We start from the raw sequence: 22,781 nt of genomic DNA, 5'->3' as shown, positions 1-22,781 counted from the left end.
CATAATCAAATATCTTGGGGAGTTTATTTCTAAAAACGTACAAAATCATACTCCGGAGAACATCGATCCAGTAATACAGGGCTTCAAAGTAGCTGCTGAGCACTGCGCTAACCTACCATTGACTGTGTGGGGTTGTTAATCTGTTTAAAATGATATATCTCCCAAAATTCTTGTACCTTCTACAGAATGCCCCAGTATGGGTTCCCCCCACAGCTGTTTAAACACATTGACTCCATCCTCCTCCCCTTCATTTGGGCAAACAAACCTCCCAGAGCGAGTAAATTAATGCTCAGGACCCCACTAGACAAAGGTGGTTTGCCAATTCCACACCTGCAAATGTACTACTACGCAAGTCAACTGGATTTTGTACATAACTGGTTTAACCCTGACAACCCCCCTCACGACAATGGTGGGCTCATCAGAGGCAGTGCGCCTTATAGAAAAGCAAAAGACACCCCTGATTTACCTCCCATGCTAAGCTGCCCACAAAAAGCATGGGCTCTTGCTACTAAAGTGCTAACAAAAGCTGCCTCTTCACCCTCTTTCCACACTCCCCTGTGGAGGAACTCTAATTTTCAGCACATGCTATCACTCCCAGACTTCAATTACTGGCCCAAACTAGGGGTAAAACACCTATCTGAGCTCCTAACCAATAATATCCATCAACTGGCAACTAAACTAAACCATCCAAATAGAGCTTGGTATCGCTACCTCCAACTCCAACATGCTTTCACTATCCAATTCAGTTCCCTAACCGTCACCGTTAAAGTGATACCACAAGAGGACAGGTCCCCAAAAACTGGTATCAAATCTGTATAAGATTCTGATATCCTCTCTTGACACTCCATTTCAGAAGGCCAGAACGAAAGGGAATGATGTTGTCCCTATACTACATAATGAAATGTGGGAGGAGGCAATACAATGTTTTAATCTCCACAAAAGATAGGATTATACAGTTCTGAATCATGCACGGTATATACATCACCCCACTTAGACTCAAAGCTATGGGCAGGGACTCTACTGCTAACTGCCCCAAATGTCAGTACCCAGATGCTGATTTTTTTCATTTGGGGTGGACATGTCCTTTAGTGCATAGATTCTGGGTGATAGCATACATCACTTCCTGGAGCCCTAGAGGTGTGCCTTTAGGGTTGGTGGACAATCTTGTACCCCTGAATATTGTAAATCCAGATGTCTACTAAAAACCCTCCTCTTCTATGCCAAAGAGCAGATTGCCCTTAAATGGAGCCCCCCATGGTGAAAAAGTGGGTTAAGCTGGTCAATAATAGACTTCCAATGATAAAACTGTATAATGTGTGCTTATAATTACGCTATTACATGTTACTCCTGTCTCGAGATGCTGTGTTCCTGAGAGACCAATTACAGACTGTCATGGTAATGCCTAATTTTGTTTAGTTGTTTTGTTTTAATGCATAAATAAAAACCTTTATATATATATATATATATATATATATATATATATATATATATATATATATATATATATATATATATATATATATATATATATATATATATATATATATATATATATATATATATATAATAATGATGAACTAATGGATGCTTACCTTCTGGATGAATTTCTCAACGCTCTGAACAACATGCTTGTAAAACTAAAAAGATTGACAAATTAAATTACTAAATACATATTTGCAGCATAAAATTAGGAAGGATATTATTTAATAAAGTAAAAATTTACCTTAATAGCTTTGATTGCAGACTTGGTTATCTGGGTCATTTTGGCTTTAGAAATAGGTGGTTTGTAGTCATTCAGTGAAAATAGCTGTAGACAAAATAAAATGAAATTTTTACAAAAGCATAATTACTTGAAATGGCAAGAAACTAATTTTATGGTTGTCTTCATTCAAAATCATGAAAAGTGTTTAGCTGACATTCTTAGTATAGGACAATGTTCTCTCACTGCATTAACCTATTCACAAGCATGAAAATGGTTTTTGGTGTTTAAAGACTATGACCATCGAAATCCCAATGTTTGCATCTTCCTTAGAATCAAATGGCTGACAGATGACAAATCACACTGGAAGCACATCAGCCATTTCTGCCTTCTTGGTGGCCTATTTGTTAAAATTTGCATGAGCAAATTGCAGTGAAAAAAATGACTGGAAACGCCAAACTCAAATTTTAAGGGTAGGACTACACGGTCGACTTTGATGCGTTTCCGTCGGATCCGATGCTAGGCGACAAAATGCACGCATCAAGTCGGATGCGACAGGAATGAGGTAAGTAATATAAAGTCGGATGGTGTCGCAACAGTGATCCGACGGGACACGACTATCGATTGCAAATGCTGCAAGCTGCGTCTGCATCCGACAGTCATGTCGCGTCGGATCACCGTTGCGACACCATTCAACTTTATATTACTTACCTTGTTCCTGACGCCCAGTTTTTGTCGCCCAGCGTTGGATCTGACGGAAACGCATCGAAGTCGGCCGTGTAGTCCTACCCTTAGAGTTATCAAATCTAAAAAATCTTGACATATAAATAAAAAATGTAGCAACTAAAACCTGGCAAACGTCTCTATAAGTCAATGGGAGGTATATTTTCACTATTTAAGCTATTTTGCTGGAGTTTTCTTTAAACATATATATTTTTAAAAATAAATAAAACAATCGATCTACATTGCCATCATGTTTAAATGCAATTGGTTTCTGTGATCACATTTTGAAAAAACTCATTTTTTGCTTCAGTATTCCAATTGTTGTGGATAAATATTTTTAGTAGAAAATGAAAAATGCCTATAACAATAAAATGTGTAGACAACTAAAATCCTAAATATAATATTGGTAATGATGTTTCAAATGTAAAAGCCCTGGTGTTGAACATGATATCCATGTGAGGCACAGAGAAATGATGCTAAGGACCTCTAATCTAGCCATGATGTAATTGGCAAGTCTATCCAATTCCTATCCACTGAAATGTGATCATTAAATAATACAACATGGCATTTTTTGCTGTAGATCTTCAAAGTGATAAAATAATTAAAAAATGCCATCACTATATTTTACATTATAGTTTGTGAATCAACAGGGTTTTGGCACAAGTAAGCAATTATGGTTCAAGTAGCAAGCACTTTATTGGCAAGGAAGTTGTTGTACACTGTAGCTTGAAAAAGGACTTAAAATGTTCTGAAAGCTTGCTTTAATTATCTCAATTGGCCAATAAAGTTATCACATTTATACCACTTCTGTTATTTATTATTTTAAAAGGGTTGCCCTGTAACTTTCAGCAGAACCAGAAGCCCCAGCAGAGACCATGGAAAACAGCCCCAGATTATTATTCCTCCTCCACCAAACTGTACCACTAGAATTAAGCAAACAGGTAGACGTGTTCTCCTTACAACGGCGAAACTCAGACTTTCTGTCACTGTCCAGACAGAGTTTCCACTGTTTGAGAGACATAGCAATGTACATTGTGATGTGAAATTTGTTGGCCTCTACTGACCCATAAAAACCAATGCTCCCTACAAATAATTGTTTTACTAATACAGTTTATAAATTAGCCTCCCATGTGTTTTGGCATGGTATGACCAAAAACAGAATACTCTCATCTAGGGCAACAACTTCTTATATAAAAATCATTGGGCTCTATTCCCTGCCTAATTCAGTCTTAATCCCGCTCTGGGGTGCTACATGGCTTCTTTTACTCCAGCAGACTCCAGAAGAATTGTCTAGTGTTTTACCATTCCCTCTATTAAGTCTGAGGGAAGATACATTGTACAGCTTATAATTTCAACACCTCCCATCTTGTTTTACAGATATTTAAAAGGGAACTCTCGCAAAAATGAAAATTTAATATAAGCTTCAGCAGAAACTTTCTAAATACAATCAATTGAAAATTCTGTACCATTTCTGAAATAATCAAGTTTATATTCACTATTCTTCTCTAGGCATCTGTTTCTCCTCATTCTGTCTTCATTTAGGAGTTGGGTGTCAGATACAAAATATCTTACAGGGGGCTCCTTTTGCCTAGAAGATGTATTAGAGCTCACTATTAAAATCACCAGAAAACCTGCCTCTCTACATGCAGGATTTGTGCAAAAGGCAGTTATTTTGTTAGATTTTGTCTGTACTGGAATCAGTAATTTGAATGAGCTCTAATACATCTGCTAGGAAAGGGAGCCCCCTATAAGATATATTGAGCCATTCATCTGACACCAAACTGCTGCATGAAGAGAGAATAAAGAGAAACAGATGCTGAGAGAGGAATAGTGAATATTAACTTGATTATTTCAGAAACAACGCAGAATTTTTAATTGACTGTATTTAGAAAATTTCTTACTTCAGTATGAGGAAGTTTATATTAAATTTGTATTTTCGCTATAGTTCCCCTTTAAGAGAAAGCAAGTGTGTCAAATTTAGATGAATAACCATAGGTTCACAACAGGCTTTTAAAAAGAGGTAAATCTTTATAATTTTAATAAATACTATGCACTGATTGCAGTTTAACAGTTTTGTCCAGCTGCATTGAACTTGTTAGCTAACATTAGATGCTGACAAATAATTGATTTAGCTGTTACTGTTAGGTATAGCTCATAAAAAGACAAGCCAAATCTTCCAATTATAAAACATTTGCATATTTGTCTGAAATGCTTCAGTTTTGACAACAATTTGCACAAAACACAGTCAGCTGCAAAAAAGTAACTCAGCAGTTTCTACTGATTTTACTTTTGTAGGTCAAATAGATGTAGACACAACATTACCTAAAGAATGAGAAAATATAAATTGGGAAACAAGGAGAGAATGGGTAATGATAAGAAAATATGAAAGACAGTAGGGGAAAGGGGTTAACTTATTCAGTGGTCCTCTGAGCACTTTGCAATTTATGTATGAATGTAAATTGCAAAAGTGCTCAGGGAAGAAGTATGAGAAAGTTTACATCAACTGATTTTTTGGGTCTATATCAACCTTAAGTGGCAAGGGGAATGGTGAAAAATAGAATGTACAAGGGTGAAGCTGACAGCATTCTAAAATAAAAAAAAGGGGGGTGCAAAACAGTGCCGACTGCTGTATTTCCACAAACAACTTTAAGGCCACATAGCCAGCTAATTCCAAATACATGTGCGAGACCTAGTAATAATGAATGCAGTAGAAAAAAATGTTATGAAGTAAAAACTATTTATTTAGGACATAATAGCCTAACACGTTTCGTACCAAATGGCTAATTACTCATAGTCTGGAGCAAATACACACGCCACTACACTACGTCAACATAGCCAGCTAACCCTTTAAAGTATTTGACTGATTGACCCCTTTGTTGAATGGACAGCTACCACATGATCATCAACACATATGGATGGCCAAATGTTATTGCCCCAGGTAGTCTGAATTGCCCACCATCTGGATCTTTCTCAAACCATGGTCACAAAGCACCATAAATGTCTGTAGTATAGGGAAATAATATAGTAACAGCATTTCTTGGCATAGTTTACCACAGAAAAATCACCAAAACAGAATTTGGCACATACAGATAGCTGAAATGCAGACAACAGTGCTTTGACATAGTAACAAAGATCTTTTTTTTTCCAAGCATGCCCCCCTCCCCCAGTATAGGTGTGAATTTATCACATATGGCTGCAGTTAGTGCAAGCACAGCGAGGACACATGTTGAACACTGCCATCTGCAGAAATGATTTGGTTTTTTTAGAGCTCCTCAGAGTCGAATAATGTTTATTATCAGCAAATGGGACATTGATGGAAAGATGATTCAAGTACATGATTTAGACAAAGAGAGCCCTCTGACCTTCTTTTTTTTAACCTATAATACTGTATTCTCCTGAAAATAATGTTTTTTTATTAAAAGCTGCTGGAAAACCAGAAATGCTTTTAAAAGCAGAGAGGGCAAATGCTGATAAATACCTATATCTGAAGACCACATACAGTACTTGATTACAATATACTGTATGCAAATTCCCATTCAACTGTATTACAATTATTTAATAATCCATCTCTGCTAAAATGTTTTATGCAAAACTTGACATTGCTTAGAAGGTAGCTATAACAATGTTTGTCACTCTATAAAAAATGCTCATTTTTATAGATTGTGTGTTAAAAAGTGCAACATAACTAATAGTACTTCAAGCTATCTATAATGTTAGCTATATAAAGGTATGGGACCTGTTATCCAGAATATTTGGGACCTGGGATTTTCCGGAGAATGTATCTTTCCATAATTTGGATCTTCATACCTTATGTCTACTAGAAAATCATGTAAACATTAAATTAATTATATCTTAGTTTGGATCATGTTTTATTATACGTATATATATATATATTTTTTTTTTGTGTGCATTATTTGGATAACAGCCATTCTGTAATCCTGAGCTTTCTGGATAACAGGTTTCTGAATAACTGATCCTACACCTGTACTTTTGCATTAAACAAGTGCCAGTTAATATTAAAAAAGAACTAAATAAATAATGTAAAAGTAAAGTAAAAATGCATAACGGGATTCCTTAGATTCCATTGTTTTTATATTTATTTTTTTAAGTGTTTTTGACAAAAAAAGGCTTTAAGGCTACGAAATTGGTTAGCTGAAATACAATGGCTGATTTCAGCCCTACAATGGGCAGTAGCCTCCTCACTTTTCCACATTCAGAAGACCTCAAAATGCAGAGAAACCCACTGAGTCTGTCAGTGTCGGACTGGCCCACCGGGATACCAGGAAAACTCCCGGTGGGCCCAGGTATCAGTGGACCCTCATGCTGCTAAACACTTGGCCTATTTCATGGCTGTTCCCTATTTCTATGAGAACAAAGAGGTTAAATAGATAGAATAATAGATTATAGTATGTAAAGAAAAGAGACTAGGAGAATAGAGGTTGAGTGATGAGACTAAGAAAATTGCACTGAGGGTGAGGCCCTGGTCTAAAGTTTTTTGGTGGGCCATTGTCTAAGGTTTTTTGGTGGGCCCTTGGTGTCCCAGTCCAATACTGCTGTTTGTGCAAGCTGATTCAATGCAAAAAAGAGAAAAGGCTACTGCCACGGTAAGGGTCGGACTAGGGGGCTTGGGGCCCACTGGGGCTACTGCCCCCCCCCGCCGCTCTGGTGTGATGTGTTTGTGCACATGCGGCGGTGCTCGGTATGTGCGTATGCGCGTTAGTGCATGCGGCGCCATGTCAGTGCAAACGCTTGAAATTTTGATTTTACACCGTCCCCTGACAAAGTGGGGTCACGCCACTGAGAAGCGGATCGGGGCCCACAAGTCCCAAACTGGCCACGGTAGGGCTGAAATCAGGCAGTTTAGTTCAGTTAACTGATTTTGGCCCCCGTGTGGCCCTAGCCTAAAACGTTTTTTTATCCCAGTTTTACTCAAGGAATAGCAATTCTATGTAATAGATTTGAAAAGCAAATGAACTTAAAATGTAGCACAGTGTGGGGAAAAGGCACCTTAAAGGAACAGTAACAATAAAAAAAAGTATGTATTTTAAAGTAATTACAATGTGATGTACTGTTGCCCTTCACTGCTTAAATTGATCTGTTTGTTCTAGAAGCGCTACTAGTGTGTAGCAATGGAGGCAATTGATATGGGTCTAAATGGCACAGGTTATTTTTTATTTTTAAAATACACTGCTTACATTGCAAATAATTTACTGTACCGTTTAAAATTATATTCTTCAACGAACAAATGTATGTTTTTTAAGTTGTAATATTAGTGTGGTGGCAGCATTGTGCCTGATTCTGAGCTATGAGAAGGAGCCAGTGCTGCACAATAGAACTGCTCTGAGGCAGCTATTGTTCCTCCCCCTCTCATTGTACTTCAGTACGACCCTAGTCGTGTAATATCAAAACAGAATTTCTCCTGCTTGAGTGCTCTTCTCATGTCTACCACTATGTTAGCAATTCAAACGATTTCTGATTTCATTTTGATTTGTACAATGTTCAAATCTTCTTCAGCCTTCTGGAAACCTGTTTTTTGGAAGGGTACTGGGTTTTGGGGATGTCATAACTCATTGCCTCTCATTGTATTTAATGTATTTGGGCCTAACGTTCCCGCCGCTTCTCAATGTGTTTATTGTATATGGGACTAAAGTTCCCACTACTATTCATTTTATTTATGCATTTTGGGAGCCAACACCCCCCCATTGCATAAAGTATTTATGGTCTGGATCTGGAATTACTGTTAATAGAAGACCATTATTTACAAGTGCATACTATGGGGCCGATTCACTAACTTCGAGTGAAGGATTCGAAGTTAAAAAACTTCGAATTTCTAAGTTTTTTTTGGGCTACTTCAACCTTCGACTACGACTTTGAATCGAAAGATTCGAAGTAAAAATCGTACGACTATTCGACCATTCGATAGTCGAAGTACTGTCTCTTTAAAAAAAACTTCGACCCCCTAGTTCGCCATCTAAAAGCTACCGAAGTCAATGTTAGCCTATGGGGAAGGTCCCCATAGGCTTGGCTAACTTTTTTTGATCAAAGGATATTCCTTTGATCAAAAACTATCTGCGCTAAATCCTTCGACTTCGATATTCGAAGTCGAAGGATTTTAATTCCTAGTCGAATATCGAGGGTTAATTAACCCTCGATATTCAACCCTTAGTGAATCGGCCCGTGTGTGTGTGTGTGTGTGTGTGTGTGTGTGTGTGTGTGTGTGTGTGTGTGTGTGTGTGTGTGTGTGTGTGTGTGTGTGTGTGTGTGTGTGTGTGTGTGTGTGTGTGTGTGTGTGTGTGTGTGTGTGTGTGTGTGTGTGTGTGTGTGTGTGTGTGTAGTAACATGGTAAGTTAGCTTGAAAAAAGACACACGTCCATCAAGTTCAACCTTTTAGCTCTATTTTAAACTAGCTAACTGCTAGTTGATCCAGAGGAAGGCAAAAGAACCCATATATATATATATATATATATATATATATATATATATATATATATTTTCAAGCCCAGATAGGCTCTTTCTCAAGCCATGTGTACAATGGTTAGAACATAATTCGATATAGTCTATCCTAGGAAGTGACATATCTAGCATTCATTTACACATTTTACAGGGTTCAGGCCATGTCTATCATATGTATTAAACGAGATATATATATATATATATATATATATATATATATATATATATATATATATATATATATATATATATATAGCAGAGTATATGCATATAATTGCAATCGTAACTGCTCTGCTGTGTGCCCCTTTTCTTTGAAATACTTGGAGAGTGGCAATCCCATATTCCCCAATTTGATCGTTGATATATGTTGTGAGATCCGGGATTTTATTTTTTGAACAGTCTCTCCAACATAAATTATACCACAAGGGCATACAATCGCATATACCACAAATTGTGTTAAACAAGTGTGGTATCCGTATATTTGAATGGTTTCTCCTGTACCGGGATGTGAAAAGTTTTTCCTTTCATCACATATTTACATTACTTACAATTTAAACAGGGATGCATACCATTATTTTTTGTTCCCAAAAATGTGTCTTTTTGTATGGTATTTTTACACACTAAGGTTCTAGTTAATTTAGAACCAATAGTTTTGCCTCTTTTGTATGATATCGGTGGTGGCAAGGCAAACTCCCTTACCAAAGGATATGCTCCATGTAATATGTACCAAAGTCTCTTTAGAATTCCATTCATATGTTTACTTAATGCATCATATTGGGTGACAAAAGTAACTCTAGGGTCTTTAGATTTTTTAACCTTTTGTTGGACCATAGCCTTCTCTGCTCTATCTAATGTCCTAGCTGTATCCCCTCTGTCTAAATGTAGTTTTCATTTGTTTGATCTGGGTATCTCTGATTACTGGATCACTCACTAACCTATGTACTCGAGTCAACTCACTAATAGATATTGAGTTCTTTGTATGTACTGGGTGATTACTTTGAAAATGTAATATCTGATTGTGATCTGTAGGCTTGGAATAAAGTCTAGTTTGTAAGCCTCTCTCTCTATACCATTACATCCAAAAATGAAATTTCTTGCGAATCAAATGCCTGTGAAAATTTTATAGAAGGGTGGAACCCATTGAGATGTTCGTGGAACCGCAATAGTGAGCTCACATCACCCCGCCATACTACTAAAATATCATTGATATATAGCCACCAGGCCACCCAGTGGTTCACGGTATGGGTCATCTCGACATCTCCAAGGACCCTGTCCAAGAAAATTGCCATAGGGCAAAATATCGAGCCAATGCCCGACACAATCGCCATCTCAGCGGAAGGACAGGGTCCTTATGGATCTTGGGATGTGTATACAAAGTTGGTGTTCATGGAAATGTTACAGTGAGATACGTTTTTAATTCTGCAGAAAATCTTGTTGGACAGGGTCCTTGGACCTTTGGTTACAAACACTCTCTCTTATGTGCGAGATAGTGGACACTTTTTAGAAAGACTGGATAGTCTTAATATATATGATAAAGTTAACATCATACTGGCTACATTTGATGTGTCCAGTTTATATACCTCAATACCCCATGAGGAGGGTTTGAGAGCATGTAAATGGATGTTATGTGGAAGTGGACAATATCAGGATATGCAAATTTAATTCTTTTTGGCAGCCCTTGAGATAACATTAAAAATTTATTATTTTGTATTTCAGGATATTTTTATTTACAGTTATGTGGAACCGCAATGGGATCAAACGTCGCCCCGTCATACGCCAGTACCTTGGCTTGAAGAACTGTTCATATATCGAGATGATCTGTACCGTGAACCACTGTGTGGTCGAGATATATCGACGATATTTTTGTAGTATGGCGGGGTGACGTGAGCTCCCTATTGCAGTTCCACAAACATCTCAATGGGTTCCACCCTTCTATCAAATTCTCACAGGCATTTGATTCGCAAGAAATTTCATTTTTGGATGTAATGGTATATAGAGAGAGAGAGGCTTACAAACTAGACTTTATTCCAAGCCTACAGATCGGATATTACATTTTCAAAGTAATCACCCAGTACATACAAAGAACTCAATACCTATTAGTGAGTTGACTCGAGTACATAGGTTAGTGAGTGATCCAGTAATCAGAGATACCCAGATCAAACAAATGAAAACTAAATTTAGACAGGGGATACCCAGCTAGGATGTTAGATAGAGCAGCGAAGGCTATGGTCCAACAAAAGGTTAAAAAATCTAAAGACCCTAGAGTTACTTTTATCACCCAATATGATGCATTAAGTAAATATATGAATGGAATTCTACAGAGACATTGGTACATATTACGTGGAGCATATCCTATGGTAAGGAAGTTTGCCTTGCCACCACTGATATCATACAAAAGAGGCAAAACTATTGGTTCTAAATTAACTAGAACCTTAGTGCGTAAAAATACCATACAAAAAGACACATTTTTGGGAACAAAAAATAATGGTATGTATCCCTGTTTAAATTGTAAGCAATGTAAATATGTGATGAAAGGAAAAACTTTTCACATCCCGGTACAGGACAAACCATTCAAATATACAGATACCACACTTGTTTAACACAATTTGTGGTATATGCGATTGTATGTCCTTGTGATATGATTTATGTTGGATAGACCGTTCAGATAAATAAAATCCCGGATCTCACAACATAAATCAACGATCAAATTGGGGAATATGGGATTGCCACTCTCCAAGCATTTCAAAGAAAAGGGGCACACAGCAGAGCAGTTATGATTCAAGGTGTTAGAAATGGTACCTCCATTAGAGAGAGGGGGTGAATGTGAATTGAGATTAAAGCAGAGGGAGGTATGGTGGATTAATAAATTGAACTCCTCGCATCCACATGGTTTAAATAAAGATTATAATTTGTATCTGTTTCTATAAATTATACGATTGCAATTATATGCATATACTCTGCTATATATATATATCTCGTTTATTACATATGATAGACATAGCTTGAACCCTGCAAAATGTGTAAATGAATGCTAGATATGTCACTTCCTAGGATGGACTATATTGGATTATGTTCTAACCATTGTACTCACGGCTTGAGAAAGAGCTTATCTGGGCTCGAAACGTTGCTATTATGTGCACATTATGGTAATGTAATTTTATTCTTTAATACAGTTTTTTGATACAATATCGAGTTCTGTCCAGGACTGCTTTTTCTATATATTTGGGAGGACTGACCAGAGACCTCAAGGGACGTGCACCGTGAAATAAGAGACAAAGCGTGAGTGCTGTTATTATTACCTCTTTGTGTGTGTGTGAGATGTATGTATGTATGTATGTATGTATGTATGTATGTATTTATGTGTGTGTATATATATATATATATATATATATATATATATATATATATATATATATATATATATATTATATATATATACTTTACAAGCTAATTGATACTAATGGTACATCGGACAGCTTTTCCACTGCTCTGTTAATAGGCTGCGGGGGGTGGATGATATCACTCCAACTTGTCTACCTTATGCCAAATTTAAAAATTAAATATGTAAAGTCTGATCTACCTAGTAAAGTTGGGTCAGAATCCAAAGCATGACATCACAGTCTATAGATTGGGCCATTCCATGTAGCCTTAGTGGAGTTCAAATTCAAAGTCACTTTGATGGTTAATTAGGAGGTGGGTATGAACTTGCCCAAGATACAGCAATACAGTTAAGTGTAAAGCCTGACTGATCATTATAGAATATTACAAAATTACTCATATAGAAATAAGTCTCCTATCTGTTTTTTTCCGGTTCATCTGTTGATTCATTCATTCATCAAAAAAAAAACTCAGTAACCAAGGTCCAGATTCCTGATTTTTTTTACCATGAAGTCTAATACAGGTATGCAAATTAGCATAGTGAAATGATTTGTTCTATTACTAAACAATTCGCAAAGTAAAAAATAACCCCACTAAATTATAAATCATTCCTCATCCTTTGGCCACTGAGAAGGATAATATAAGGCTAATATGGAGTGGGATTTGTTAACTCTCTCTATGAACTGTCCTGTTAAGAACTGGAGGCATTCTATAAACACTTGTCAAATTATGTGCAGGGTGCAGAGACAACTGTCCCAGGTCCCTGGATCCACATATTGCAGGATTGGGGTCCTAACATCTCTACCTTATACCCTCATTTCCCTTTCTATAGTGGCAAGTGAAAAGTGAAAAGAAATGATGTCCTTGAGCATTCACCTCATGCATGGCAGTGATTCTTCATTTACCCGGATCTGCTTTATCCCTGCAATGATTACATAGTACAGGTATGGGATACCTTAACTGGAAAAACATTACCCAGAAAGCTTGAATTATAGGAAGGCTATCTCGCATAGACTCTATTTTAAAGGACAAGTCAACTCCAAAATAAAAATTTGCCTAATAAAAGAAAACATAATTCTAAGCAACTTTCAAATTAAACTGTATTAAATATTTGAAAGTCATTTGTAAAAACATTTGCTATTGATATTTCCTTAACTTCTGCTTGTTACTTTTTAAACAGTGTTGCAAAAGTCTTAATTCCCCTTACATTGTATCAGGGCAGAGAATAGAAAGGGACATATAACCAATAGCAATACATATACAAATAACTTAAAGGGGTGGTTCACCTTGCTTCTAAACAGCAAATGCTCTGTAAGGCTACAAATGTATTGTTATTGTTACTTTTTATTACTGATCCTTCTATTCAGGCTTCTCCTATTCATATTCCAGTCCCTTGTATATATCAATGCATGGTTGCTAGGGTAATTTGGACCCTAGCTACCACCTTGGTTAATATGCAAATTGAAGAGCTGCTGAATAATAAGCTAAATAACTCAAAAACCTTCAATAATAAAAAATGAAAACCAATTGCAAATTGTCTCGGCATATCACTTTACATCATACTAAAAGTTATCTCAAAGGCGAACAACCCCTTTAATAACCATAGAAAATTTGTAATGAATGCATATTGCAAAAGTTGATTGGAATTATGTTTTCTTTAATAAGGCAAATTTTTATTTTGGGGTTGACTTGCCCTTTAAGCAAACAATTGCTTAAAAATTTTGAAAAAAGATTTCCTTTTTGTCTGTAATAATAAAACATTACCTTATACTTGATACTTACTTGGCTGCATAAACCCATATTGTGGCAAAACAACCTTATTGGGTTTATTTAATGTTGAAATGCTTTTTAGCAGACTATGGGGCAGATTTTTCGCAATGTGAGATTGGAGTTTGCCACAGAAAAACTCACCCAAATTCTATTCATTCCTATGGGATTTCTAAAAGTGTATTTATCAATGGAGTTCACCATTTGACAAATACATTTCTAAAAATCCCATAAGAATTCATAGAAAGAGAGTTTTTCTGTGGCAAGCTACAATCTCACATTTTGAGAATCTGCTCCTTAATGTATGGTGCCTCAAATAACATAAAGGTACCTTATTCGGAGACCCCCTGGTCGCAAGCATTCAGAATAATAGATATTATACCTTTACCTTGTACTTGAGGTTAACTAAGCTAGCAATATCAGCAGAATCCTGCACCAGCCCAGGGTTATTCTAGTGAGCACCCCGGAGAGATTGTCTTTCAGCTTCTTCTGTCTTCTCGCGGCTATGCATGCGCATTAGCGCGAAAAGCTGAACTTTAATGAAAAAGCCGGCTATTTCATTCTACTGCACAAGTCTGCCCCCGGAAATTTAGAGAAGAAAAGAGAAGATGACTATCGCTCCATGGTGGTCGCTGGCAGAACCCAAGACCGGTGCAGGTTTTTCCTGATAAGAGCACTGGCCACGGGGTGTCAGGTAAGTAAATAAAATCACTTGGGGGTGCCTAACTTTTGGCACTAAGCGGATCTAAGAACAATTGTACTGAAGTCCAAGCAGGGCACTTTGATGCAGGTACTTGAATGGGATATTTGACACAACTCACAACGCTGCACTAGTGTTTGTTATTGAGTAAATTGATCTTGTTCTCTTAGTAATGCTTACATTTATAAATTTAAATGGACACTGCACTTTATTATTTGTATTTTTCTAAAGGAAATATTTTAATTGAATTCAATCATTTTTCTTTGGATTTTTAATGGATTCTTAGTAAGTGTTATTGCTCAGTTTGCTATTTGTGCCTTGCCTAAGGTCTCAAAGGCAGGCTCACTACACTATTCCAATTACCTCTTGTAAAACTCCTATTGTAATGCAAGGGTTCCTTTGAAGGGTGGTTCAAATGTAAGTTAATCTTTAGTATGTTGTAGAATGGCTAATTTTAAGCACCTTTTCAACAAACCTTCATTTTTTAAATTTGATAGTTTTTGATTTATTTGCCTTTTTCTTCTGACCAGCTTCTTCCAGCTTTCAAATAAGACCCTCCTCTTTTCATATTTCAGCCTCTTGTTCAAATCACTGCATGGTTGCTAGAGGAATTTGGACACTAACTACCAGATTGCGGAAATGGTAAACTGAAGAGCGGATGAATAAAAAGCACAATTCAATATGGTCTCAGAATATCACTTTCTATGTCATACTAAAAGTTTATTCCATGGTGAACAACTCCTTTAATAATACTTGTGGGAACCCCATAAGCATTAATGCAGACCTGTCACCCAGACATAAAAAGTTGTATACTAAAAGTCCATTTCAAATTAAACATGAAATCCAAATTCTTTTTTTTATTAAAGCATTCATAGCTTTTCTAAACTCATTTCAAAATCTCAGCTGTCAATCAAATATTGCCTGCCCCTCCCCTATGCCTTAGGCTTAAAGGCAGGGCAGGCAATTACTTTCACTTTCCATTCAGCACTTACTAGATGTCACTGCACTCCCCATAGTCCCCCTTTCTCTTTACCATTTGATTGTGTAACCAGTGCATGGGGATGGACATCAGGTCCCCCATTTTGGTGCACAAACAATATTCTGAGATGATGCAAGGCTTGCCTTAATAACAGTGTCCACAAAATGGCTCCTGTTTGCTTGCTATAATTATGAATTTCCAGACTGAAGGAAACAAGATTCAAATAATTTATATAGTTTAAGTAAAGGTTATTTTGCTTGACTAACGTGATAAAATAGGATTTGGAATATTTTTTTCAGGTGTCAGGTCCCCTTTAAATGCACATAGCTTCTGCAGCTAGCCCTGGTATAATAGTGCCTGTTTTTGCACATCTGTGCATTGCTTCATAGAACGACTACTTGTGCCTAGGGAATAAAGAGCAAGTAAACACCTGCGTCCCACAGTTTACATGGACAATTTACTAAAGGGGTCTCTCAGAATAGGGAACAAATATTTAACTGTGTCAGCACCTGCTGGTGAAAAATTGTGCATTGAGGGCAAAAGCATGGGATATGAGCCTTTACTTAAAGCAAAATATTATCTAAAATATTGAGAATCCTAATAAATAATATAGTTTAGATGTGGTCACTAGACAGCACATGTGACTGTAACAGACCACATTAGTCAATCTGAAAGTAGTGTTTGTTTCTTGGTTGTTCTATGCCTTTTATGGTTTGAGTGCAAATAGACAGGAGACCTGTGTTACTGGTAATCATAGCTGTAACAATTACGGTGTTTCAATACACACTTTTAGAGCTGAATTGTCGGATATACAGGTAGAAACAATAGAATTCCACATGTAACTGACAATTCAGCACTTCCAGCTGGCGATATTCGGGTGCCTTCAAAGTAGCCCAATCAAAATTTCCCGCCTGGGCTGATTGACGAGTCAACCGATATCCAAGCCTTCTGCCGATATCAGTTAGTTCGTCTGCCACAATACACGCACTGAATATCATAAGAAAATATGTGCGTTTATGGCCACCTTTAAGAGCAGGGAGATAACTGAGTAGAAGCCACATTTACTGGCACTCCATGGGAGTCATTTATAAAATTTTTGCAGCACATATTTATTTGCAAATGGTTGGCAAAGGTTTATTCCTGAGCGCTAAAATATTGCACTGTGCCCATCTTTCTGTTTTTTTTGCGAATTTGGACTGTACACAATTGAGACGGGTGTATGGATTATATACGGATGCTAGGTTTCATTTGGAGGGGTTGAACTTGCCGGACGTAGGTCTTATTTCAACCAATCTATGTGTCTGCTGCCACCGTGTGAGGTTGTTTTGCTCGAAACTTGTGTCGATAGTAATTTAAATTTGCAATTTGAGAGACTGTTTTGTGAATATTTTCTCTATCACCAAACAGAGCGTAACTCAAATGCATAGTGTGCGAATAAATATTCACAATTTGCAGTTTCTATCATACTTAAAAGGCTCTTATGGAAATTTGCAGTGGAAAAAATAAAAAAACAATTCTGTTTGCACATTAAGGGCCAGATATTTTTTTCTGGGTAAAACACTGCATGTGTGTGTATTTTATCAGGGTCTGATGACAAAAAGCCATAACATTCCATTTGTTAAAGAAATATATAATATGTATGCATGTTCAGGGTCTGAGGACAATAAGCTGTTGCATTCCATTAGTGGGAAACTTGTTTGAGGAAACTGTGCTGCATTAATACAGGGAAGGGGTAGGAAAATGCCTACTCTTTGAAAAACCTGAAAATAACATAAATAACCAAGATGCACGATCCTCAAATGAATTCAGCTAGCAATGACTACTAAACCATGGCAAACAAAATCAAAGTCTCTTATTTCCAGATTTGACGCATATATTATATTTTGGTATATATATATATATATATATATATATATATATATATATATATATATATATATATATATATATATATATAGTTTTATAGTTACTTTGTCAAATGGGTTCTTTCACTGATTGAGTCCATACAGTGACTATAACAGTTACTATAACATGCAAATTTCAGGAGAATGCTCAGATTGTAGCACTGACTTGAGTATTCTACCCAGAATGCCTAGTTTTAGTAAACTTTAGTAAACTAGTATCACAGGATTTCCCTATCTTGTCCCCTGCTGGTGATGTCATTATGCAAATGAAGGGCACACGCTAACTGAACAGCAAACACAGAAGTTTGGCCGATTTGATTTCAGAGCTGCAGTTGGCTGTGAAGATATAGGTAGGAGGAGCCAGTGAAATCAAAGACACCTGCCTCAGCTAGAACTGCAGGGGAGATTTTGCAGAAGGTATAGTGAGCTGATGATTTACATTATACAAACAATTCTAACGGTTTTAAAAATCGGATTTCTTAAACTTTCACAGAGTTTTTACTTAGTAAATGAATTTAGTTATGATTGTTGCCCTTTAATATAAATTTTTAGTATGAAGTAAAAAAGCATTATTCATAGGCAATTTGCAAATAGTGGGGTTTCAACTGTTTATTTATCTATCATCTATTTATTTTTTTTTAACCGGGCTTGGAATTTCAACTGCATGTGGTTATTGGGGCCTACCAAATCAGCAGTAGCACATGTCAAAATTGAAATATTGAAATATTTCTTCTTCCAATGTGGCACAGGGAAGCCAAAAGGTTGGACACTCCTGCTTTAGAGCATCTGGATTAAATATAGGTAGGCTCGTCTTACAGTTACATTTCATGAACAGGGTTGCCTTGTCCTTTAAGGTTATAAAATGTGTAGGCTACTATATCCTTAAAGGATTAAATGTACTTATAAAATTAAGAAAATATTGCTTGTAGTCTAAAGAGGATGCCTCCTAAAAGGAGATATACATGAAGCTCAGGTAGCACATATCAATATTAATCTCCAGCACAAAATATATAGAATGTAACTCAGAGTGAGAAGACATAAATAATAAATTCTGCTTCCTTAAACATTTAAGGAGTCATTTACTAAGATCTTGGCAGAAGTGCAAGAAAACAGAGAAGCACAAGTGAGTGCTCATTGGTGTCTAACTGTGGTCTGCACCACATGCCAGATAAAAATAAAAAATCTGGTGCTAGCCGCAGAGCACAGGGTCAGTGGGTACAAGTTAGCATTGTCCCTACTATCTGTGTCTGCTGCTTCTCCCAAACTAGTGTTTCACAATGACATGTAAGTTAGGAGACAGTTAAGCTGGTCATAGATGTTGAGATTTTTAAAAGATCTGATCCCCATCGTGAGACTATGATTTTCTCGGAACGATCATATGATCGTACGAATTGACCATCAACTAAAAAGACCATTTTGCCAGGAAAACAAAGGGGAGCTTTCTGCTTGCCCTGCAAACATAGCACTGGGGCCGACAAAGATTTTTTGACCTGGTCGGTCAATTTCCTGACAGATGTCGGCCGAAAAATCGTAAGATGTACAATCGTTCGAATCCCACTAACCCATGATAATTTCGAAGGATTGGTCGGACTTCTCAAAAATTGGTCGTTCGGCAAGAAGAATAGTCGCGTCTATGGGGAGCTTTAGAGGGCAGGAGGGATTGACAAATGTGCCTCCCCCTGCTTGATTATCATGAAAAGGTCTCTGAGCTTTAAAATGGAGAGCACAGACCTGTTTTTTTGCAATTTGCACTTTGCCTTCCACTTAGTAAATGAAACTAAATCCATACCTCCCAACTGTCCCATTTTTCACAGGACAGTCTCGATTTTAACAGCTCAACCCGCAGTCCTGGATTGTTACTGAAATGTCCCAACTTTCTCTTTGATCTCCTGCACTGAACAGCCAGAAGAAGATACAAAGTTTCTAACTTAATTGGCTTTTTGCAGAGAGCCCAGAATAGATACTTAGATACTTTTGTAACAATTTAAGATAAGCAGGTCTCTTGGAAGAACTGAGACTAGCAGCTTAAATGGGAATTCACATTCTTCAGCTAAACTGTAACGACACATAAAAACCACAGAAATGTGTTCAAACTTTAATAACCGGGCAAATTTTGTAAAATGGACATTGTAATTAGGGGGTGTTGTCACGGAGCAAATATTTTTTTCCCTGTTTCTATTTCCAAAATGTTGGGAGATATGTAACTCTCATAAGAACTTTAAAAAAAACAGTTCACAATTAGCTGCAAAGTCTACAAAGGCTAATACCCTGCTCAGGGGGCTCTTTTGAAACAAATTATATAACATATAATCATTATATTAGTAGTGTGAAAACTACACTACCTCTTGAAATGTAGAGGAAAAAATTATTCTTGCAAATTCCTAAGGTACAATTTTGTATTAATTTAGAATGTGGTGTTTAGTTCAGCGTAATTCAGAGATACTGTATTAAAATATCTCTTATTTTTAATGCAATTTTGTTTATTCTGACTATATCTATAATCTATCAAACCTTCAGTCTTTGGTACATGAGAAGTTGATCAACTGATGTGTTATAATTACCTAATCAAGCTGGCCATAAATCTGCTTATTTGGCAAGATCAACAAATCAGCATATCTTTGCACAATTTGGTCACCTAGATGACCTCTAGGCCTACAAATGAAACAGATTGTGGTCCCGTGCAGACCAGCTGGAAAAATACTATTTGTGGCGCCATGCTTTCCTTAAGGTGGCCATAGACTTAACAATTACGATATTTCTTGGAAAAGATCTGTCCAAGAAAGATTGTTCGTTTTAATACACACGTGTAGAGCTGAAACGTCAGATATACAGGTAGAAACAATAGAATTCCACCTGTATCTGATGATTCAGCACTAACAATGGACAAAGGCATCCAATCAAAATTTTCTGTCCAGCCCGATCAACGAGCCAACATACACGCACCGAATATTGTACGAAAATTCCACATATCATATAAGGTTGTTACTGGATGTCACTTGTGTGCTCTCCCAGCCAGCAGTATCTGGTTGTCGTCATCACATACCTATTACAATACTATGTAAAAGTTTAAGGAAAACTACCCCCCAAACAATGTAGGTCTATATAAAAAGATATTGCATAAAACAGCTCATATGTAAAACCCTGCTTTATGTAAAATAAACCATTTTCATAATAATATACGTTTTTAGCAGTATGTGTAAAACAGCTCATATGTAAATAAACCATTTTCATAATAATATACATTTTTAGCAGTATGTGCCATTTGGTAATCATAAATAGAAAATTGCCATTTTAAAAAATGATGGCCACCCCCTGGGATTGTACGATTCACTGTGCACACAAATATACCAAATTATACTTGTTAGGTCAAATGAGCCAATTAACAGACAGAGTTCTGTCTTTTGCTTCCACACTTCTTCATGTTACAGTTAGAGCTGTAGTATTTCTGGTCAGGTGATCAAGAGATGTAAAAGGGCAAGATTAACTTAAATATATAGACCAGTTTGGTAAGATTCTTTAATATGCCACTTAATATGATGTAAACTATCTGTTGCTTAAGTGTTCATTTTGGGGGTATATTTTTCCTTAAAACATTAAGCCCCAGGCAAAGAGTTACACTGATCTATGCATAAGCTGCTACCTCTGAGCCAGGAATTTAAGTTGGGCTGGCGAGGGGAAACAACTTGGACTAGGAGAGATTTACACTGTACTATAATATCACATGGGGTGATTTAACCACAATATAGGTGGAGAAGCACCGCCAGTAACAGAGCACAACACAGTTAAGAGGCATGAGAGAGATTACTAACCCAGGAATGTTATTCCAGGAAAACAATGGCAGTAAGCACATAAATCATTAGAAGTGCATAGATATCTATACTGGATCTTTACAATTTTCTACACAGCTGCTAAATTCATATAATATACAGATGTTGGAAGCTGAGAACTGTAGATCAACAAGACAAAGCCTAAGAATAATGTATAATTAAAGGAAAACTATACCCCTCAAATAAAGTAGGTCTCTATAAAAAGATATTGCATAAAACAGCTCATATGTAAAACCATGCCTCAGGTAAATGAACCATTTTCATAATAACATACTTTTTTAGTAGTATGTGTTATTGGGCAATCATAAATAGAAAACTGCCATTTTAAAAAATAAGGGCCGCCCCCTGGGATCAAACGATTCACGGTGCAAACAAACATACTAAACAAACTGTACTTGTTAGGTCACATGAGCCAATTAACAGACAGAGTTCTATCTATTGCTTTTAAACACTTCTTCCTGTTACAGTTAGAGTTATAGTATTTCTGGTCAGGTGATCTCTGGGGCAGCACACAGACCATCACGAAATGGTGGTTCAAGGTGAGAGATGTAAAAGGGCAATATTTACTTAAATACATATATACCAGTTTGGTAAGATGTGCTACTTAATTTGATATAAAGTATCTGTTGCTCAAGTATTCATTTTGGGGGTATAGTTTTCCTTTAAGGGCATGTGAAGTCAAGTAGAAAATGTAAGCAGATTGCCAAGGGGCATATTTATTAACATTGGCGACAAACATCACCTGTGATGTTGCCCATAGCAACCAATCACATATTTGCTTTTGTTTTCTAACTTGTAGGTGACAAATCAAATCGAATTGCTGATTGGACGCTATAGGCAACATTACCAGTGATGTTTTTTTGAGCATTTTAGCAATTTAAATAAATTGTCTCGCTTTAAGCTGTTATTAGCAGTTTTATTCTAATAAACTAGTTAAGCCATTCTTTTTCTGGGCTGTTGACATCCAAGGATCAGTTGAATGCACAAAGACTTCCTTTTCTTTCATGCAATTACAGGTATTGTATCTGTTATCCGGGAACCTGTTATCCAGAAAGCTCCAAATTATGAAAAGGCAGTCTCCCATAGACTCTGTTTTAATAAAATAATTAACAATTTTTAAAACTATTTCATTTTTCTCTGTTATAATAAAACAGTACTTTGTACTCAATCTAAATTAAAAGCAATCCTTATGGGAGGCAAAACCAACCAATTGGGTTTATTTAATGTTCACGTTTTTCTAGTAGACTTAAGATATGGAGATCCAAATTATGGAAAGACCCCTTATCCGGAAAACCACTGGTCCTGAGCATTCTGGATAAAAGGTCCAATACCTGTACACTCTTTTGGAAAA

At 36.6% G+C, this 22,781-nt stretch overlaps 1 protein-coding gene across 2 annotated transcripts in view; it reads right to left on the bottom strand.

The window, feature by feature from the left end:
- The window catches only part of scaf8.S (SR-related CTD associated factor 8 S homeolog), a 65,811-nt gene that overhangs the window by 29,724 nt on the left and 13,306 nt on the right, over nucleotides 1-22,781 (bottom strand). For both annotated transcript variants that reach the window (XM_041564489.1, XM_041564490.1), the window contains 2 exons: nucleotides 1,724-1,807; nucleotides 1,593-1,637 (listed from right to left, as the gene is read on the bottom strand). In XM_041564489.1, coding sequence (XP_041420423.1) covers nucleotides 1,593-1,637; nucleotides 1,724-1,807 — 129 coding nt within the window. The remainder of the gene's footprint in view (nucleotides 1-1,592; nucleotides 1,638-1,723; nucleotides 1,808-22,781) is intronic.

This window comes from Xenopus laevis, chromosome 5S (genome assembly GCF_017654675.1).
Source record: "Xenopus laevis strain J_2021 chromosome 5S, Xenopus_laevis_v10.1, whole genome shotgun sequence".
In the NCBI taxonomy this organism is placed as follows: domain Eukaryota; kingdom Metazoa; phylum Chordata; class Amphibia; order Anura; family Pipidae; genus Xenopus; species Xenopus laevis.
The sequence above is the reverse complement of the archived record's forward strand: the minus strand, read 5'-3'. Positions and strand labels throughout refer to the sequence as shown.